The 22583-nt window shown below is 33.5% G+C and overlaps 3 protein-coding genes and 1 pseudogene across 3 annotated transcripts in view; all 4 read left to right on the forward strand.

The window, feature by feature from the left end:
• The window catches only part of LOC120199576, a 9139-nt pseudogene extending 8054 nt beyond the window's left edge, over window positions 1-1085 (forward strand).
• LOC120199577 (probable calcium-binding protein CML23) overlaps window positions 1-2594 on the forward strand; it is a 16145-nt gene extending 13551 nt beyond the window's left edge. Inside the window, exon 2 of the mRNA XM_039200620.1 lies at window positions 1760-2594. Coding sequence (XP_039056551.1) covers window positions 1811-2416 — 606 coding nt within the window. The 5' untranslated portion in view covers window positions 1760-1810 and the 3' untranslated portion in view covers window positions 2417-2594. The remainder of the gene's footprint in view (window positions 1-1759) is intronic.
• Window positions 2595-10916: 8322 nt separating this feature from the next.
• On the forward strand, window positions 10917-12624 carry LOC120199580 (AT-hook motif nuclear-localized protein 22-like). Its single transcript, XM_039200622.1, has one exon. It carries the CDS (start codon window positions 11363-11365, stop codon window positions 12281-12283), a length of 921 nt encoding a protein of 306 aa, XP_039056553.1. The 5' UTR covers window positions 10917-11362; the 3' UTR covers window positions 12284-12624.
• Window positions 12625-17713: 5089 nt separating this feature from the next.
• On the forward strand, window positions 17714-20280 carry LOC120199581 (4-hydroxy-tetrahydrodipicolinate synthase, chloroplastic-like). Its single transcript, XM_039200623.1, has 3 exons — window positions 17714-18200; window positions 18531-18614; window positions 19186-20280. The coding sequence occupies exons 1-3, from the start codon at window positions 18115-18117 to the stop codon at window positions 20111-20113; spliced, it is 1098 nt and encodes a 365-aa protein (XP_039056554.1). The 5' UTR covers window positions 17714-18114; the 3' UTR covers window positions 20114-20280.
• The last annotated feature ends 2303 nt before the right edge of the window (window positions 20281-22583 follow it).

Genomic DNA, 22583 nt, shown 5'->3' on the forward strand with positions numbered 1-22583 from the left:
TATATCGTAAAACATGTGAAGAGATTTGAACTTTTATAAATGTTGATAACCAACGCCGCTGTTTTAATCGAATCACATTTTGAGATTTATGTAGCAAAGACTTGTTTGTTGAGACTATTTTTGAAATCTCAAATTTCTAAAATAAACAAGTGCCAACTGTCACTGTTTTATTTTCTTTTGTATTTATACTTGTACAAATGTCTAAATGAATAATTGGTTTTGTTTTGAAGTTTGGCATGGGCTAACATTTAATTTTGGGTCTGATTTTGCTGTTCTTATTATATTGACAGGCGGTGATGGAAATTTACAACTTGTATCGAACTCGCCTTTCGGCTAAGAGCACATTAGTCCTATATGATGCAATGCATGACGTGGCTTCCCATGCTCACAGGATCAACACCGATACTCTGCTACGATCCAAGCTTCAAGATCTTGGTCCCATGGCCCAAATGCAAGACCATCCACTAATACGTCTTGAGAATGAGTCGTATCAATTTTGCCTTACACTCTTGCAGAATCTGATAATAGATAGGCCTCTAATGTATCAGGAAGCTGAAGTGGAGCCCCATCTTATTGATCTTTGCCAGGAAGTATTGTTGTTTTATATAGAAACTGCAGGTTCTGGGCAGACTTCCGACACATCTCCCAACGAGCAAAGTCAATGGCTGATTCCTTCAGTTTCTGGGAAACGAAGAGAACTGGCTTCCCGTGCACCTCTTATCGTGGCGACTCTCCAGGCTATTAGTAGTTTGGGTGATGCATTTTTCGAGAAGAACTTGGCTCAATTCTTCCCTCTTCTTTCGAGCCTGATAAGTTGTGAGCATGGTTCAAATGAGATCCAGACAGCTCTTAGTGACGTGCTAAGCTCCTCGGTTGGTCCTGTTTTACTGCGATCGTGTTGATCTTGGGTGTGTGATATACTTGCTTTCTTTTACCTCTTAACTCTTTGTTTCCATTCTCACTTTTGGTTTATAATAATTGTTACCGGAAATATAGTTTCAGTGCATGAAGAGCTCTTCTGAATTCATAGATTTCAGTTGGGAATGTTCTGTTGTATGATAGTTATTATTATTATTTTTCCATTTAAATGAGTTTCAGAACAGTTATTTTCTGTACGAATTTTTCTTATTAGACACATGAGGTTGAAACTTCCTTTTGTCTTTGTTTCCTAAATGATTCTACCTCAATGAGGCAGTAAAAACTCGAAATGATGGACTGAAACCATGATTTGTATCAAACCCATAGTTTGAACGAAAGAAAAACAAGGGGTTGACTTAATGGAGGAAAACATCACTCCCATGTTTTCTCTTCATCAAATGAGATTGGAAGTGTGCTGAAGTGTCGGATAAGAAGTCGAGAACGTTGTACTGAAGGCAAAGCTGCGGCGGCCGCGACATAAAAAAAAACAACAAACACAAGCACAAGTGTAGTTGAAAACGAAATGTGCCGGCCCCATTTCGGTCGTTGCTTGTTTTTCTTTTTCTTTTATCAATTCAGCTGGCATCCACCAGACAAGACTTGATCAGCACATCGTTTAAAAATAAATTTATCATTATATTTAAGTCTCCATTACTACCCTTCTCTCCATCCCATTCACCACGCTGAAAATGATGGAAATTATCCTTTCTCAAAGGGGTTTGTTTAGTCTTTTACACGGGTTATTGTCTCCATAAAATTATTATAAGTTGACAAATTATTATGTTTCTTTAAAAGGGCCATAACTTTCAGGTTTCAGCTTTTCTCATATAACACCAACCAGTCCTAGCACGACAAGTACCTTTCATTTACGACTTTCCCTTTATTAGGATCAATGCTAAGTTCTTGCAAAAGTTGTTGGATCTCTCTGTCTAATAGAGCTCAAATGTTGTTTAATGTCAACCGGTGCAAGAGAAGATCAAAGCGTCGACGGTTGTCGTCGAGTTTCGATTTGGAAACATCGTCTTTCGCCGCCTTGGAGATATCGGGTCAGTTTAAACAAGTCTTCAAAGTGATGGACGCGAATGGGGATGGAAAGATATCTCCACTGGAGCTCAGCGAATTGCTTCTGTGCCTCGGACATGAAAAGTCCACGGCCTCCGAAGCTGCCGAAGGAATGGTAAGAGAAATGGATTTCGACGGCGATGGTTACATCGATTTGGACGAGTTCATGCATGCAGTCGTCAATGACACCGGCGACGACGGAGCGACTAACGGCGGCGAAGATTATCTAATGGATGCTTTCCTAATCTTCGATAGTGACAAAAATGGGTTGATATCGGCCAAAGAGTTGCGTAACGTTTTGAATAGCCTTGGGTTCAACAAGTGTAGCCTTCAACAGTGTATGCGCATGATTAGAGGTGTTGATAAGGACGGCGATGGGTTTGTGGACTTCAAAGAATTTCGATCGATGATGAAGGCAGCAGAGTGTACAAGTTAAAAAGATCATTGAGGACGGTCAAATCTTTGAATATTCTCCGGCTACTAAAATTTCTTTGTATATTAGAAGAGCCGCTCTATCTTTTGAAGCCGAGTCTGAAAATCTAATGAATTTACCATTAAGCTCTCTGTAATTTATCAGCCATATCCGCTTAATGTATTTTAAGTTTAAGATTGCTTTCCTCAGCTTTGGATAAATAATTTTATTATTCTAATTTTTCTAAATTTTATAAGTGTATTCTTATACATTTCTTAACGTTTTATTAAATGTTTAAAAATTCTTAGATGTTACAAAAACACCGGCACCGGGGCAAGATCGGAGAAAGGTGAGATGGGGTCAATAGGCCCATAACATAAAACGTGTTTTTTTTTGGATTTTTCAACTGTGGAATCAAAGGTGGTCCTGTTTTCCTTCCTTTTCTGGTGTTTTTGTTTTTCATAAAATACATATCATGAAATATAGTTGTTCGAATTCGGAACTTCTAAATTTTAAAGAATACAATAATTCTTTTAATCATTAAATTCGTTTATGATTTCATCATAGTTATGTGTTTAATACTATATATATTTTTAAGTACCCGAATTTGCTCCTGATATAGTTTTCATTCAATAATCTCACATTATTTAAGAATAAAATTTGAAAATATTATAAACAATTTTTAAAAAAAATCTAGGTGTTCAAAAATTATTATGGAATCTAAGTCATTTGTTAGTGCTCGTGTAATGCTCACACGATGAGATTCATAAAATACATTAAAAAATAAAAATCGTCATATAAACGGAACGAAAGTTGCATGAAATATGTCAATATGTAAACAAAAATTAAAAATTAAGGCTAAATTGAGTAGTATGGGCATTATATCTAATAAATGTGAAGGCTAAAGAAAGAATTCAGGCTAAATTAACAAAAGTTATAAACATTAGTAGCTAAACTTATGATTATATTTTTCATTTACAAATAAATTATTCACTTTCATTCGCCAACTTTTCTAGCTACTAAACAAATATGGAATCAGGATGAGATTCTATAGATTAAATATAAATAGAATAGAATAGAGTATTAGGGTTTTATTACTAATATAATAAGTTAAAATTTAAAAATTAGAATTAAGTCTCTCACCCCAACTAAAATAAATTTTTAACAAATTTTATAAATATGTATTTTTATATCTATATTTATCTATATTGGGAATGTGATAAAATTTAATTTAACTTATTATTATTATCAACTCAAATATTTAATAATATTTTTATATGGACTGATTTTTGTATGATCTTTAATTTTATCCCTAAATAATTTATAGTTTTATCTGAACATCCTAACAAAACAATCAACCTTATTGATCCGACCCTAAAACATAACATTTTTTTAACTCTAAACTATAGATCAATTGAGTCATGCCATATGATAAACTATTCTTTAATTTAAATTTGATATATACTTTTTAAAATAGTTTGAAGTGATTATATAGTTATTCGAACTTAAGACCCTAAAAAATAATATTATATTTAATCGTTAAGATCACTTGATGGGTTGAACTAAAAAGTATTTTTAAGAATTAATGATAAAAATAAATGATAAAACAAGATGTACCAAGGGTTATTAGCTCAAAAGTAGGGGTGTTCAAAAATACCCGACTCGGTTGATCCAGCCCTTGACATGTCGACCATAACCTAAAAAATCGGATAATTCTCTAAAAACAATTATCTGGTCGGGCTGGGGACCCGTCCCGTGATTTTTTTCCAAGTAGTTGGGCTAAGTTTGGGTCAAATTTTTTTGTAACCGGGTACCCGTCCCAGCTCGATAGTTTTAATATATATATTAGTTTAAATTATAATTTTTTTTATTTTAGGTTCTTAATATTTTTACCTTCAAATTAAATTTAAATTCCTAAATTCTTTCTAGATTTATATTATGTAATTTAACTTAAAAGTTTAAGTTTTAATTTTCTTAATATAATTTTTAATATGAGATTCAATGAAAAAATATGATCGATCTTAATATTTTTAATGTTTTCCTTTGAAAATAAACTTTAATATATATATATCCTTAAAACTAAATTTTAAATCACTATTTTTTGTGTATGGATTGTGTATTATGAACTTTTAAATTTTATTTATTTATTATGTGATTATTTAAAATATATATATATATATATATATATATATATGAATCAGGTACCCGTGACCCGAAAATGCAGGTACATAGATTTTAAGGATAGCTGACTACCAGGCACCCGGACTTAATGGATCAGGTCACGGGCTGATAAATATACTACCCGGACAACCGAGTACTCGGATTTGAAGACCCCTACCCAATACAAAAGGTATCAATTGAGGCATTAACCCAAATGTTCTTTAACAAAGCCTAATTGGGCTTGAAGTAGTAAGACGAGGGAGCTCGAATAAATCGACTGACTTACGGGCTTAATTTTTTATACCAAACTATCTAGGCTTAATGACAATTTCACCCCAACCATCAAGTTTAATGCCCAACTCCAATGATTCCCAGATTTACACAACAATTATAATAAGTATGTATGTATGTATGTATGTATGTATGTATGTATGTATGTATGTATGTATGTATGTATGTATGTATGTATGTATGTATGTATGTATGTATGTATGTATGTATGTATGTATGTATGTATGTATGTATGTATGTATGTATGTATGTATGTATGTATGTATGTATGTATGTATGTATGTATGTATGTATGTATGTATGTATGTATGTATGTATGTATGTATGTATGTATGTATGTATGTATGTATGCATGCATGCATGCATGCATGCATGCATGCATGCATGCATGATGTATGTATGTATGTATGTATGTATGTATGTATGTATGTATGTATGTATGTATGTATGTATGTATGTATGTATGTATGTATGTATGTATGTATGTATGTATGTATGTATGTATGTATGTATGTATGTATGTATGTATGTATGTATGTATGTATGTATGTATGTATGTATGTATGTATGTATGTATGTATGTATGTATGTATGTATGTATGTATGTATGTATGTATGTATGTATGTATGTATGTATGTATGTATGTATGTATGTATGTATGTATGTATGTATGTATGTATGTATGTATGTATGTATGTATGTATGTATGTATGTATGTATGTATTTAAAATGCAAAAGGCAGTTGAAAAAGTGGTTTCTCACTGTCATCATTTATTTTGTACTTTGAAGGCAATAACATCTTACAAAAAACATCATACATCAATGCATATTAAACCTCATTTTCTTAACATTGTTATTTTTAATTAAGTTAAGGTAATTATAAAGTAGTATTCATTCTAAATATTCTCAATCATTTGACAATGAACGTTCAATTACCCTACTCCAGTTATTGGTGTTCGAACCTGTGGCCTCTAAAAACAACAATAAATATTTTAAACACTTAAATAAATCAGTTCGTGTCATTTTTCAACATTCTACTTAATTAATTGATTAGTATGTTTATGAATTAAGATAAATATTTAAAAGAAATAGTAATATTTAGAGCACAATGTTCTTAACCTTGAGGTCGTGGGATCGAGTCCCACGGAGGGTATTTCATAATTCGAAGGTCTCTTACGGAAGTTACTCTCAACCTGGTGTTGGGGGTAATCTACTATCTTACTTCCCCCTTACTCCATACATATGGGAAAAAAGGACAACCATTTTGCTTTAAAAAAAGAATCTTATTCAAGTTTCAACATTATTCCATCGAGGTGGAGAGAAACGAACCCGTTGACATTAATGCTATACCATTTGCAATATTAGTATCTTAAATCTGATGAAGGGATGGTGTGAATAATGAATCCAAAACAGTCGCTATCTAATCACATGACTACCCTTCAGTTTGGTCGGCTGTTTAATCGGTTCCTAAAAATTAAAAAAAAAGGTAAATTACACATTTAATATCTAAATTATTAATTTTGGTTTGTTTTAATATTTAGACTTTTAATTTTTTCATAATTATTTCTAACATTTAGTTTTTGTTTCATTTTAGTATTTCGCCGTTAAAAACTTAACACTTTTAGCACCTAAACTTTCAATTTTTTCCATAAACCCAAAGTTAAATTCTGAACGTGATATTAAAATGAAACAAAAACTAAACTTTAGATATGATTTTGAAAAAAATTAAAAGTTTAAGTACTAAAACAAATCAAAACTGATAGTTTATGAATTAAACACGTAATTTACCATAATTAAAGTGGGAAAAAATTGCCGCAATGCTCCATTAATTAGCAATAAAATGAAAACTGTGAGTTGGAGCTTTCAATTTCCATTGAAGACAAATAGAAATGGGATCAACGATCTCAACCCACTTTGGTTAATTAACCCTGATATGAAATTATCAGCTCCTTGAAGGTAGGGATGGCAAACGGGCGGGTCGAGTGCAGATACCTCATCCCCATCTCCATACCCACCTAATATTTTTTAATCCACCACCCGCCCACCACCCATGATGGGTATAAATTTTCAAATCCACACCCGCCCACGCGGGTACATTCTCAAATCCATCCCCACATCCACTAGCGACGTACCCGTCTAGACCCGCTTGACATCAAACTTAAGTTATACATAAGCAACAAACATAAAAAAAACATGTCCATTAATAAACATAATAAAATAATCCAAGGATTATCTAAGTTAAGTGTTAATATAGATCTTAAAATACATAAAACACCATAATAAAGGACATAATTAAAATCTATAAACATAAATGACAAACATATAATGTTTTTGTTCTTTGGCACAACATTCTAAAATTTCAGGTAATATTTATGACATATAATACTCCAGTATTACAATCATCATTCTCTATTTTCTCCAACTGAGAGCACTCTAATTTAAATTCACTACTACCTACATATATAATAAAAAGTAAAACTAATATAAGTTAGTAACTAAACTTTAATAAGATAATTAAGCACAATTTGACAACTAATATAAACTAAATAATAATATTACCTTTAATATCGGCCCAAAGTCAATTTTGAGCATACATTAATGCTTCAATCGTCTCCGGAAATAGTCGACTACAATAAGAACCAATTACTCTTCCACCTATACTGAATACAGATTTTGATGGGACAATGGAGACAGGAATGCCCAAAATATCCTTTGCTATTTGTTGGAGAGTTGGATAAATTACATGTTATATCTTATACAATATTAGAATTTATAAATTAGTCTCTAAAATTACAACTAAATTCATAATGGTCCAAAATTTAATGGATATTTAGCTGGGCGGGCGGATGTGGGGTGGGCAGATGCGGGGCGGGTAATGTCTCAAACCCATTACCCCGCCCACCACCCGCGACGGGTACCACTTTCTAAATCTATATCCGCCCACTACCCGCTAAAATTATACCCATCCCGCCTCAATTAGAGCGGATGTAATGCAGAATCCACGAAACTGTACCCGTTTACCCTCCGAACTTTAAGGGATTGAGAACATGCATACACGAATGCTAGATTCGAAGCGATAAGCTGCCCTTCGCATGGAATTTCCCCTTGAGGTGGCCCACTCCCGTGATGGATTAGCTTTAGCTTAATTATTTATTTGTTAATTTGGACACTTGGTTTGTATGAAAAAGGGCTTTGATTAAAATAATGTCTCAAGCAGTAGCATTAAAGTATTAGTGTTTGCGTTTGGACCAAACTTAAATTAGCAGGGTACCGATGAAGATGATAGAATTAATATGGACTTTTGATGGAATTATCATAAATTCCAAACTTAAATTAGTAGCTCTATGTAAAGGATTTTGGGTTTTGATTTCTTTCTCCGCGATAATTATTTATTTCTTTGTCACCTTTTAATTGAGTAAGATTATGGAAAATGATAATAGATTATTGATTAAAGAGGCGGGGAAGTACTGTAGATCAAAATAAAATTGTAATATTAATTATACTGTTATAAATAATAATAAATTGATAATTAATTCAATTTATAACAATAATAAATTAGTGATTAATAATACGATAATATTTTAGGGTTTGGGTTACTAAAAGAGGAGCCCCCGACATAAAGATGAGCGCCAAGATTGTAGACAAAGACAGTGGCGGACTGCCTGGCCAAGGAGAGAAGAAGACAGGCAGAGGCAGATAGATAGATAGATATCACCAATCCATTCATTCATTCATTCCTAGAAACGCGAGTCCTCCTTGCAACACGCCCCGACTATTCTGATCCTTTTTCTTTTCTCATCTGTGGCTCCCACTCCAATTTCCCATGACCCACATGCACCATTAATGCCCTCCATTCTTTTAATATCCCCGCATATTATATCTAATTTTCAAACCGAACTCTAATTCATTTAATTAATAAATTAAATGAATTATTGTTATTAAAAGGCACAGGTATTAACGATTATAATAAAATAATTGAATATTTTTTTTGTCAAATGATTGAAAATTTTAAAATAAATATTACTTTACCATAGCTGCTTAATAAAGAAAAAGGTAAACCAAACTCTTCGTTAATTTTCATTTATAAAATATGAATTTAACATGGTATAAAATATAGATTCAAATTGAATTCGAGAGCTAAATTTTACCAATCTCCTCCCTCTTTCGTTCCACGTTTCTTTTGACCGACTCTCAGCTCAGATCACTCCTTTCGGCACCATGCAAAGCAAAACCCACATTTCGTAACGCTTACCTTCTTTCAGTTTCCAACCAGAAATAATACTACATCTTTCAAACACATATTCTCGCCTTCTCCAATTATTAAAATACTCAGCACAGTACTAAATAAGCATTCCAATAAAGTTTAACCTTAATTCATTTGTAATGATCAAGGTCACACATATGATTTTGGTGGGTGAATTTTACATCGATGATTTTTTGTATATACAAAAATTTAAACATAAGCATGAGACTTGCTTAAATGATATCAAACTGATTATCGGCTTAACCTACCTATGTATAAAATCACCTAAAGCTTATTTATGAAACCAACTTGTAAACTGTTAGTTTAGTGCTTGGACGACGAAACAAACAATAAGAATCCTATGAAAGAGACCCCTTACGAAGAACAAACATTCCGTGTGTGTGTGTATATATATATATATTGCTTTATATTGAATCCTAGTATAAAAGGGTGACAAATGGGAGCAGTCTTGTCATCTTCAACGAACTTGTTTCATGTAACAGAAAGTAGGTTACTTTTTGGTCCACCTGAAGATAGACTCAGGATTTGTACTAGTTAAAGAGAGTGAAACGAAGGGAAGAAGTTGTAGAGAAAGTAACTAAGGAACAGTATGATCAAAGAGTGCAGGCTTTTAAATCCGGAGACATTTAGGAGAAAGAGAGAAAAAGAAGAGGGGAGAACGTGGGGTGTTTATGGGTCCAATGGTGGGGACTGTAGAGAGACAAACAAGAAAAGAGAGCGAAAAAAGGGAGGTCCTACACACCTCCCATGCGCATGTTGGCTTACCACACAAAGTAAGTAATGGTTTAAATTGTTAAATTATTTTATTTTTTATGACAAATTAATACTAATATAATATTATTAACCGAAATTGATTTAAGTAGTAAGAAATTTGATATATTTTAAATAATGTTTCGAGTTCTAATATTTGTGTATGTAAAAAATTTCTGTTGGGAGACTCACCCACCAAAGTCAAGAGTACGACACGAGTCAATCCGAATTAATCAATGCAAAACTTTAGAATCGACATGGAAACCAAGAAGATACTACTATAATATTAAAATATAAAATTAAATTTTAACTCTTAAAATAATATAAATATTATCATATATTTATATCAAAAAACTGATTATTAAGATTGAGTACAATTCGATTGGATTTAAAATAAAAAATAAATTTGGATTAATTTAATTAAATTTTTAGAGTTGTTTAGATTTTTAAACCAGTTTGAATACAATTATTTTAAATATTTAAAATTTTATTAATAATTAATATAGATATCCTTGAGTCCTTATAAATTTTAAAATAAAATTGTTTTTTTAGAAAATTTTAAAAATAAAAAATCCATAAATTTGTAAATATAAATAAATAATTATAAAATTATATAATGTCCATTAAAAGTTTTAAAAAAAATTATAAAAAAAATATCAAATAAATTAAATTATATAATAATTAACTATTAGTTATTTGAAATTTTATTAGGTTTAAATATTAAAATAATAATTATCAAAATTAATTTATTATATCATATTATTTTTAAATTTTCTTTGAAAGAAGGTTGTGTGTATATAGTATATACTCTCTAAAATTTTAATTTATTTTATTTTTAATTTAAAATTAATATATTTAGTTTTAATTGATTTGAATTTTATAATAACTTGACTAAAAACGTTAAAATAAATTTGGATGGTAAGGTAAGAATTAACACAAAAATTTTAACTTGATTCCACAATATAATCACCCTAGTCCCTCTTATCATCGTTGATGGAATGCCTTGACCTGACCTAACCCTAACCCTAACCCTAACCCAACAACAACACTATTAGCTACAAGGCACAAACAATTCATCCACAAACCCATAAACCACCTCTCTGTCTCTCTCTGTGTCTCACATTTTTGCCTATTTTCTTTAACTCTACCCCAACACTGCTGATTCTCATTTCCTCCCAAACCCTCAACCAAAAACTTAGATCTTCATACAAGAGAGCCCAGAAGTATCTAACAAAAAAACCATCTCAGACTCACATGAAGAGTGCAGAAAAGAGGCATGGCTTGACTTGATTCAGCTGTTTCACCTGAAAATCTGCTGCCAGATGCTTCAAACCCTTTTCTGTTGAAACCAGCAGTTACACGATCAGTCAAAGATACCGTCCCCCAAATCAAGAACCCAAATCAAGAACCCTATTATCGTTTCTCTTATCTGATCAGTTGGTTCTTTGTTGCATGTGCTATCTACTTGTTTAATTAGGTTTGAAATTTGAAGGGAAGAAAACAAATGGACCCAGTAACAGGTCATGGCCGCCCACTTCCTCCTTTCCTCACAAGAGATCTTCATCTAAACCCGCAACATCAGTTTCAACACCACCAACAACAACAGCAACAAAGCTCCGAGGACGAACAAAACCGTGGCAAAAAACGAGATCGAGAAGAAACGGCCAACACCATGGGAGGCGGAGGCACTTCCGGTACAGACACCAGTGAAGGCAAAGAACCATCTATAGTCCCCGGTGCTGAAGGTGAAATCACGAGGAGACCACGAGGCAGACCAGCGGGTTCCAAGAACAAGCCTAAGCCACCTATCATCATAACTCGTGACAGTGCCAATGCTCTCCGATCTCACGTTATGGAAATCGCCGACTGCTGTGATGTTATGGAAAGCGTTTCGAATTTCGCCAGGCGAAGACAAAGAGGGGTTAGCATTTTGAGTGGGAGCGGAACTGTAACGAATGTGACCTTGCGCCAACCTGGTGCTCCTGGTGCAGTCGTGACTTTACATGGAAGATTCGAAATTTTATCTCTTTCTGGGTCGTTTTTACCCCCTCCGGCACCGCCGGCTGCGTCGGGGTTAACCATATATTTAGCCGGTGGTCAAGGACAGGTGGTTGGAGGAACCGTGGTGGGTCCACTTGTTGCTTCAGGTCCAGTGGTGATTATGGCGGCTTCTTTTGGTAATGCGGCGTATGAAAGGCTTCCATTGGAAGAAGAGGAGCCACCGGCGGCGCCGGTTCCTGGAAGTGGACCCTTAGGCTCACCGGGAAGCATGGCTAGTGAACAACAGCAGCCGGCGCCGCCCCAGCAGCAACAACTATTGCAAGATCCGAACGGATCTTTCGGCCAAGGATTGCCACCAAATCTTCTGAACTCAGTCCAATTACCCGCTGAGGCCTACTGGGCCACAGGTCGTCCCTCTTATTAACAAACAGGAATGTTTCCTCCTTCTCCCCCCCCCCCTCGTATCACTTCTCTTGTTTGTTTGACCTGTTGATCGCCTTCATTCTTCTTCTTTGATAAGTCGGTGTTTTAATATGCTGATCATCATGGGATTCATCTGGGTTTAATTTGAAGAAGGATGTACAAATTTAATGGATTTCTCTTTGGTGGGTTTTTTTAGTACTAGTATTTTACAATTTTAGTTTATTTTCTTTCAGTTGTCACTCATTACAGTAGCTTAACGAAGAAGAAGCACCAGAAGGTGGCGGCCATTTCATTTCTGTCACCATTTCTTTTCCAAGTTGCCTGAGAATTGTTCTTACGACAAATTAAAAAGGTGAAAAAAGCAACCTTTTTGTTAGGGTTCCTTTTTTTCAGCACGATACCTCCGAGATCAAATTCTTAAAAAATGCTACTATTAAATCTTTTTTTCCCTCTAAAAAAGATGGTCTTGATTCATAGAGATGGATGGGTTCGTGGTTTCTTTAAAATAATAATAAAAATGTATATTTTTATTGGTTTGCATTTGAGCTACATAGTAGTAATGTAGTTTTTTTCTTGTTTGCTTAGCAGCTACCTTCTTACACTATAAGCACAAACTAAACTTCTACCGTATTTTCATTATAATTTGATGCAAGGAATAAATATGAACATAAATTAGTATATAACTATTGCATGAATATATGTGTATATTGTTCATCTAATTTAGTGACAGTTTTAAGGTTGGTCGGTGGGAAAGATGGCAAGTTCTGACTTGAGGAAAGCAGGGTGTTTGGCTTAGGGTTTGCTTCCTTTTTTTCACTATGAATTTTTTTTTATGACTTGATAGGGTTCATCATAGAATCAAAGATGAACATTGGGTACTGGGTTACAAGTCCACAGCTCTTTAAGAAAAAGAATGAGAAAACTTATTTTCGAGTCAACAACAACAACAATTAGGACAAACTGATCTCAAGCGTTAAAGTCATCTCTCTCTACCCCCCCCCTTTTGTCTGAAGAAAAAATTGTCATTGACTGCCATACATAGACAAGTATAAGAGTTTGTGTGTGAACCAGTAAGGGAAGAAGGTAAGTTTCTACAAATATTATATATAAAAAGTTTGTGATGGATGTATGTGTTCTTCTTTCTTAAATTAAGTTTTAATATATATATATATATATATATATATTTTTTCTCATTTCTACTCATAATCTCATTGTATCACCGTCTTTTTCGTAGGCCCTCTTCGGTACCATGTATACTATATATTCACTCTTGTGATAATTAAAGGAATTTAAATAGATGGATCACATATAAATAATTGAGGGTTTCGTCTTAATCTTTCTTTATCATAGTCGATACAAACTCTACATTGCTTATGTCTATACATACTTATTTAGTGTATATATATATATATATATATATATATATAATTATTTAGTATATTATTCTGTAACCATCACTAATAAACTCTAAACTTATTCACAACTTGGTGTTGGATAACTTTTTGACATCTTGAATCGTAATGCTACATTTTGAGGCTATTTCACTCGCTCTCCCATTTTACTAAATATTATTGTTGTTGAGTTTAGTTTATAATTTGTTTCAATATTCTTTTATATCGTTTCTCGACACATCTATCTTCATGTGTTTGCAACTGTCATAGATATATTTGGGATGACAAACGGACGGGACGAGTACAGATATACCCCTTCCTCCATCTTTATATCCTCCTAATATTTTTTATCCATTACTTATCACTACTAGGGATGGGCATGGGACTTGACCAGACCCAATCGGGTTGGGTTTTTTTATAAAAAAATTCGGGGCCAGATCGGTTTGATTTTTTAAAGTTGATGTTTGGGTCGAGTCGAGTTTAGGTTTAGAGTGAAAAATACCCGGTTTGGCCCAAAAAATATAATTTTACTTTATATATTTAGGTATAATTACAAAAATATCCCTCTATATATTATTATTTTTAATTAAATCAATGTTTTTATGGAATAAAAATAATATTTTTATTATTTTGGGTTGGGTCGGGTTGGTGAAGGGTATATATTTTTTGTGTTGGGTAGGGTCAGGTTGGTCGAAACCCGACCCATGCCCATCCCTAATCACTACCCACAATAGGTAAAATTTTTAAATCTACACATGCTCATTCGGGTATATTCTCAAATCTACCACACACCCACTACCCAATTGGAAATCCACCATCCATTCGTACCCGTCTGTACGCCACTTATATCCATCCATATAACACCCTCACAAATTACATAAGCAACAAAATATAAAACAAACACAACCATTAATAAGCATAATAAAATAAACCAAAGATTAGTAAAGTTTATGTCATAACATTTGGTTAAATTGTAAATCATGTCCTATAAAATCTTAAGATTTATAGAATAACTTCTGAAATTATACCTAAATCCACAATTATCTAAAATTTATATGATGGGTAATTAGTGGGTAGGTAGATGCGGGGTGGAAAAATGCGGAGTGGGTAGGGTGTTAAACCCATCACCTACCCACTACTTACGGCGGGTATGACTTTTTACATTCACACTCGCCTACTGTCCACTAAACTTATATGCATCCCTTAATTGAAGCGAGTGCGATACAAAATCTACAAAATTATACCCGTCTACCATCCATCTTCACGTTAGTCTTTCTCCATCTTTTGTAATAAAAATTGAGATTTATTCTTTATTATTAATTTGATGTAATATAATTTTATATTAAACCCATAATTTATTATAACTAAAATATTGTTGATTTTGAATCCATCAAGTGGTTTTAGTTGTTCGAGTATATGTATATGCATAACGTGTATTGTTAGATTATTCTCGACAAACTTTCAACAAATGAGAGGCTCGTAAGAAGTGGAATGGCGGTTGATGAGCATTGTGTATTATGTTATGATAATGTTGAGGATCATCTGTTTGATGGATGCAGATGAATATGCTTCATTTATTCTTTTGCTCAAAATCGAATATAATAAATCCATTTTGGGGTGAATTTTCAGTTGGAGTTTTGGTGAGTACAAGGTTTTTTGAACTAGTAATATAAATGAAAGTGTCACCCGAGTGCTCAACCCAGTTGGAGGTAATAATTTAGTGGGCCATATCTATGTCTAATGTGTTTGGGACAATGCCATTCTGGTTCTTCGTGATTAATTAACATCCTTCTACTGATTCTTTGAACTACACTTCAATGATTATCAATCCTACATAAAATTTTAAGATTCCATTATTTTTGCCTTTTTTGCCTTCTATCTCATAAATAATGGCCACTTGACTAGCTATTAACACACTCCCACCCTTTCTCTTAGATTTATATGTAAAATAATATATATTATATAAAGTCATAACCATAATACAATAACCATAAAAATATACTAGTTGAAAATATAATAATTTTATGGTTAATAATATTTGTGTATAAATATAAACTATATATTTGATTATTAATTTTGATTTTTGAGTAATTATGCGCATGAAAATTTAATTTTAAATAAATTATTTAAATTTATTTTGGATAAATATATTTTTAAGGAGGTACAAATATAAATCCAGTATTTTTTTATTAAGCTAAGGTGATTTCAAAGTAATAATTGTTCTAAATATACTCTCAACCATTTAATAATTGAAAATCGGTTCGGTTTATCGGTTTTTCAATGAAAAAATCACTTGAAACTATAATTTTTTTTTTAAAAAAAATTGCATATTCGGTTCAATATGGAACAAATGAGTTCCATATGGAAAACCCGAACCGAACCGAATCAAAAGAATGAAGACTTTAAACTGAACCAAAAACCAAACCGTATAATGCCAAACCGAATCGAACCGAACCATTTTAATCGGTTCGTGTCAGTTTTTCGGTTTTCTCGGTTTCGTTGCTCAACCCTAACTGCAGTCGATTGCCCTCAAACTCATGACCTCTAGAAACAACAATGATTCCTTTAACCACTAAGGTAAGTTGATTCGTGCATAGTATTAAACATTATAACAGAATTCATTGTAACATAACAAGTTTAAACTGAAATAAAACCTGGAAAAAAACTCAAATACTTAATATACATTAAGTGGGATTTGAGCTTAAACCTTAAATTTACATAGCCCAACCTTTTTTATCAGTCTCCTTAGTTGTATTAGATAAACATAATTATTTTGTATATAATATATAAATATAATATTAATATTAATAATAATAATTGGGCACAAATCAAGCTACCTCGGTGGTTAAAGAAATAATTATTATCTATAAATATCTTAGATTAGAGGACCAATGACTGAAGTATATTTGAGCATTCATTGTCAAATTATTGAGAATGTTTTGAACATATACTACCACTTGTAATTATCATAGATAATAAAAAAAATTATAGTTTATAAAAATTGATCAAATCAAAATTCTATACCTACAATACTATACTAAATTAAAATTTATATATCTTATTATACATTAAATTAAAATATTAGTGTAGTTTTCAGATTTTATTTCAAGAAAAATCATTACAAACCCAGTGCTCTGTTTGGGCTAGTTAGATCCATTTTTCTATTCTTTATTAGTTCTGTTTCAGACCAATTTGGACAGGATTCTCTTGTGTTTTATTCAGGCCCAATAACATTTTTTAAATAAATTTCTAATTTTTATTAAATTCGAGGATAACTAATTATAAAGCAATATCTTTCCAAAATTTCAAATATGATTCTAATATTTTTGGGACTTTTTGAATAATGACCTAGCCTTTTCTAATCTACTCAAATGAAGACCCTTATTTGAAAATATTTTTAACATAATAAGCTTTTTATTTGAGTACATTTAAAAATATTAGACCATAATTTAACTCTTTCAAAAGGTTAAGACCCTTATTTGAAAACAGTGGCGGATACAAAGCATCTTCAAGGTGGGCACGTGCTCATCCTAGAATCCGAGTTTCTTTATATTAGATGTTCGTTTTACTATAGGTGCTCACCCTGAAATTTTACTTGTGTCTATTCCATACGAAAAATTTTAATAATGTGTGTGTCCACTCTATAAAATATTTTTCTGGATTTGCCATTGTTTGAAAAGAAGCAAAAACATTAGGTCCTTATTTGATTTTGAACAATTTCTTTAAAATGCATTGCATTATATGATCTTTTAATATTTAAGTTTGGGATAATTTGAAAAAGTACCATTTACTCAAAAAAAAATTAGTTGATCATTTTTCTCATATGTAATGGGGTAAGGGGATGTATGATAATAGGTTGTCCCCAACGCCAGGTTAACTTCGTAGGAGACTCCGATTATGAAATTAGATTGATCTCACGACCTCAAGATTAAAAACCTTGTGCTCTACCAACTGAGCTATACGGACATTTTTAAAGGTTTAACTTGAATATTAAACCTTTTAAAAAAATTGAGAGAAAATAAAGTGGAGAGTAAAACGCCCATCCTGAACCAAAACCCTAAAAACTGCGTAAATTAAAGCCAGCCAGCCTCCTTTGCCTTCTTCTCCACTACTTGGCCTCTCCCACATACTTCACCACAATCATGCCACCTCATCACCGGTTTCTTGCGCCATGTCTCAGAACTATCACCGTCACCTGAGCTCCGTCGTCTTCCAAAGCCATCTCCGACCAACCATTTCAGCTACGACTATCACTACCATTTCAACCATCATAACCATTACCATTCATTGAGAAAAAAAAATCTTCAGCTCACTATACATTTTCAACTTTAAAGTTCAAATATTATAGTCTGTTAGTGAAGCCAAATTCTAGCGTTATTCTAGAATATCGTTTCGGACCGGGTTGAATCGGAGACTGTTTAGCTATTGTTTCGGTTGAAAGATGGCTATTTTGAAGAGCTATTGCGTGTGCTTGAGGGAATCTACGCCCAAGTTTCTCCGTCCCAATCTCTACGATAATTACAGGAGGTTTTGACGCTCTATATACGATAACATATTCTTTTGTTTTTTTAGTTTAATTTAATAGTCTATAAGAGTATAAGTTATTCAATTAATTTATTTTGACCAATTTGGTGGCTGATTTGGGTATTAACTGGAAACTCGTTAATGCTTCCAAGAACTAGATTTGGAATGACCTGTTTGCCTGTTTATGCATTTGTATTTTGTATTTGTTTTTTTTTTCTTGTTGTCGTTATCAATGTTAGCTCATGCTTGCTGTGTGTGAATCAGAAGCAAGGTTAGTCTCTAATTGCATATTGCATAATCCGCTCAACATCTTATTCGTTTGCTTTGTTTCAGAAGAAACGCAAAATGGAAATCTCCACAAGCAGCTGTTATTCCTTGTACCCATCTCCCAATGCGTAGTTTCGAGGTTAAAAACAGGTAACTAATGCCTTCGTATCAGTATCTGAATTTGATTGCGGTTTGAATTGGTAAAATTTCTTGTTTGTTATCAATCTTGGTTTTGCCCTCGTGTCTCTTTGTTAACTGTTCTGTTTCTTCTTATTGCTTCTGTAATGAATTTGCTTTGGATGTGTGGAGACCCTTTTCTGTTATTCACACCTTTATCAACAGGTTTAGTTTAATACTCTGAGTGCTTGAATCTCGCATAAGCGATTTATGCAAAGATAAAATAATCGATAAAGGTATAGTTGTAATGCATTTGCTTGGAGAATGTATATGATTTTCACTGTGATAAAATTGTGGTAAACGTTTAATTTGTTGGCCTCGTAATTTGGAAGACATGGTTTATCTGTCGCTGTATATTGTTGTCGAGAACTGATGCCGTTGATGGTTTATCTGTCGCTGTATATCTTGGCTGGTAATGAATGTTTCATTTGAAAGAACTGATGCTGTTGATGGTTTATCTGTCGCTGTATATCTTGGCTGGTAATGAATGTTTCATTTGAAAGAACTGATGCCGTTAATGATTCAATTGCCTTTTGATTTGCAGAACGTCACCAGAAGATATAAAATCTCTTCGATTGATAACAGTCATCAAAACCCCATATCTACCGGATGGAAGGTTTGATCTCGAAGCATATGATGACTTGGTGAACATGCAAATTGAAAACGGTGCTGAAGCTGTAATTGTTGGTGGTACAACTGGTGAGGGCCAGCTGATGAGCTGGGATGAGCACATAATGCTTATTGGTCATACAGTCAACTGTTTTGGTGGATCGGTTAAGGTAATTGGTAACACAGGAAGCAACTCAACCAGGGAAGCGATTCATGCCACCGAACAAGGTTTTGCTGTTGGAATGCATGCTGCCCTTCACATCAATCCTTACTATGGCAAAACATCAGTGGAGGGCTTGATTTCCCACTTCGACAGTGTGCTGCCGATGGGACCTACTATCATATACAATGTGCCATCGCGAACCGGCCAAGATATTCCGCCACATATCATCAACACTCTAGCTGAGTCTCCTAACTTGGCTGGAATTAAAGAATGCGTTGGAAATGACCGAATCGAGCAGTACACAGGCAATGGAATGGTAGTGTGGAGTGGGAATGATGATCAGTGTCATGATGCTAGGTGGAGCCATGGGGCTACCGGGGTGATTTCTGTTACAAGCAACCTGGTTCCTAGTTTATGCGAGAACTCATGTTTGGAGGTAAAAAACACTGCACTTAACGCAAAGCTCTTACCTCTTATCGAGTGGCTCTTTCAAGAGCCTAACCCTGTTGGCCTTAACACGGCCCTTGCACAACTCGGGGTTGTGAGGCCAGTTTTCAGGTTACCATATGTACCTCTTCCATTTGAAAAGAGGGTGGAATTTGTTAATCTGGTTAAGGAAATCGGGCGGGAGAATTTTGTGGGAAAAAAAGAAGTTCAAGTTCTTGATGATGATGACTTCATCTTGGTTGGGCGGTATTAGTTAGTCATTTGTAGATGTTCAGAGAACTATGGAGTCTAGTATGGATATCGAGTCTCAATTTCGAGTTTCATCTTCAAAAATTACAAATAAAGTTGCCTACTTGCAGGTTGTAAATGGAACAAGTTGGAACTAATGGCTTTTTGTTTTAATTTATGTTTGTTGTATGTTCAATTCCAACTGTTCTTGTTTATTCATTTAAAGTCTTGTTGATCAACGGATATTTCTAAAGGCGAAAGAGGTGTTTGTTGACAAATGAAAATTTATTAATGAATTATAAATTAACGAGTTTAAACAAATAAACCATAAATAGTCGTATTTTATTTTTAGATTTAAAATACTCAAAAATTAATTTATAAATAAATAAAACGAAAACTTAACGGTTGACTGTTACTCTTGTCAGTTATAATCTAAAAATCATTTAATAAGAAATATTTTGAAATGGATTAAATAGTAAATACTGTTTGAAAAAAATTGTCATTTCTTGACGAAGACCATTAAATCAGTCAAAAAGTTAAATCAGATGATGCAGAATATCTTACTTTTATACTATATAATTACAGTCCTGGATCCAGAGGAACACCAATTACAAACCCTTTTCCTCTAATATTTTTTTTAAAATGTTGGTAGTTTAACGTCTACAATTCGTGAAATCCTCCGTAGTCTGGACATGAACTTCACTACACTGCAACTTTGAAGTTCAAAACAATTGCTGAGGGAAGACTAGCCAGCGAGTGGGTTAGCATGTATTGTCACTCGGTTCAGCCTTATCTCTGCAAGTGGCCGATCGTCTGCTCCCGTTTGAGTCTGCATCAACAAAATAGCGTTCAGTCATGCTAAACAAGCAATTGCAGGTTGCAAGATGCAGCTGCAACCCAATACATTCCACAAACACACTCAGAACGCTGCACAGTTGAACTTATTTTCAGTGAGACTGAGATTGAAAGAGAGGAGATTTGGTTCCAGAAAACCATTCACTTCAGATTCATGTTGAATATCTTTCTTTAGGGTACTCAGCAATCAGCACTTTAAAAATAATCTAGAATTTCCCCTACCCTTTGAAATCCCCAAATCATATTTGGATATAAGGTAATCCAGCCTGGGATAGTACGATTTTTATAGCAAATTATATAAACATCAACACTGAAGGTCATTTGGACAAAGAAGAAAGGGTTTGCACAAGAACTAAATCCCAACGTAATTGTCTCCGAGGCATTCTAAATCGAAGTGAACTAAGTAGGGAGATATGACTATATGCTAGCACAATATACCTTTTCCATGATATCCAGGACTTCAAAACCATGGATAACCTTACCAAGCACAGTGTATAATCCATTGAGATGTGGCTGCTTTGCATATGTTATGAAGAACTGGCTCCCGTTAGTATTAGGACCACTATTAGCCATTGACAATATGCCCCTCGCATTATGCTGTAAGAAGGTAAACTTTTGTCAGGAAAAAAAGGCATGTGTAATGAGCAACTTAAAATGTGGCAAGGGTTAAAAGATTGTAACGTGTAACAGGACATTGGGACTAAGCTTTAGTTCCAATGATTTTCCAAGATAAAAGATGAAGGGTGGCAAGGTTATAGAAACCAAAATTTCAGACTCAAATGGTATGTCAGCTAAACAAAACTACATAATAAATAAAGCACAACCCAGCTCTGCAAGGTTCCGTTCACTCAGCAAGATTAAAACCTGGAGACTGGAATTCAAGCATAATGGAAAACCATAGGGCTTCTAAAAAAAAGCTAGCCCATCTTCAAACAAGAAAGAAGAGTTTTTTTTTTTCTCCTTCCCCACTCTTAATGGGTAAAAGTCGATGACAAAATTATCCAAAACCACTTTAAGAGATTGCATGAGCTAAATTCACGATGAAAAACTTTCTTGTTATACTAGCTATTAAGCTTAGCATACTTGAGGGATTCTCTAATCTCATCATTGAACTTCTTGCCCCATATACTTGTTCCCCCTTTCCCTGTTCCTGTTGGATCTCCACCTTGAATCATGAAACCTTTAATATTCCTGTGAAATATAGTCCCGTCATAATAACCACTAGCACAGAGGGCCAAAAGTTCTGCATCCAAACGAAAGACTGGTATATTTACATGGGAAATAGCAAAAAACAATTACTTTGTAAACATAAACAAATGCATTCACTAAAATAGATGCCTTAGAAAGTTATACCCATTAAGATGCAAAATTTCTCCACTGTAATGAAATTAAGCAAGACTGTATTTTACGCGTGCAAAGACACCAAAAGCCATACATAGAACCCATTAATACAGTGAAAGGAGACAATTTCCTTTCAATAATAAGGCAAATAATAACAGTTGTAACATACATATAATTTGTCACCAGTTTCCTAAAATTTTGGATTAGGGCAACAATTGGTACCAAAGAACATTCCCTTAAGCAAAATAGTAGCCCTAATCTATAGTTTATCATCTAATAATTTTATTTCTGAACAGCTT

This window comes from Hibiscus syriacus, unplaced genomic scaffold (assembly GCF_006381635.1).
Source record: "Hibiscus syriacus cultivar Baekdansim isolate YM2019G1 unplaced genomic scaffold, ASM638163v2 tig00005459_pilon, whole genome shotgun sequence".
Classification (NCBI taxonomy): Eukaryota; Viridiplantae; Streptophyta; class Magnoliopsida; order Malvales; family Malvaceae; genus Hibiscus; species Hibiscus syriacus.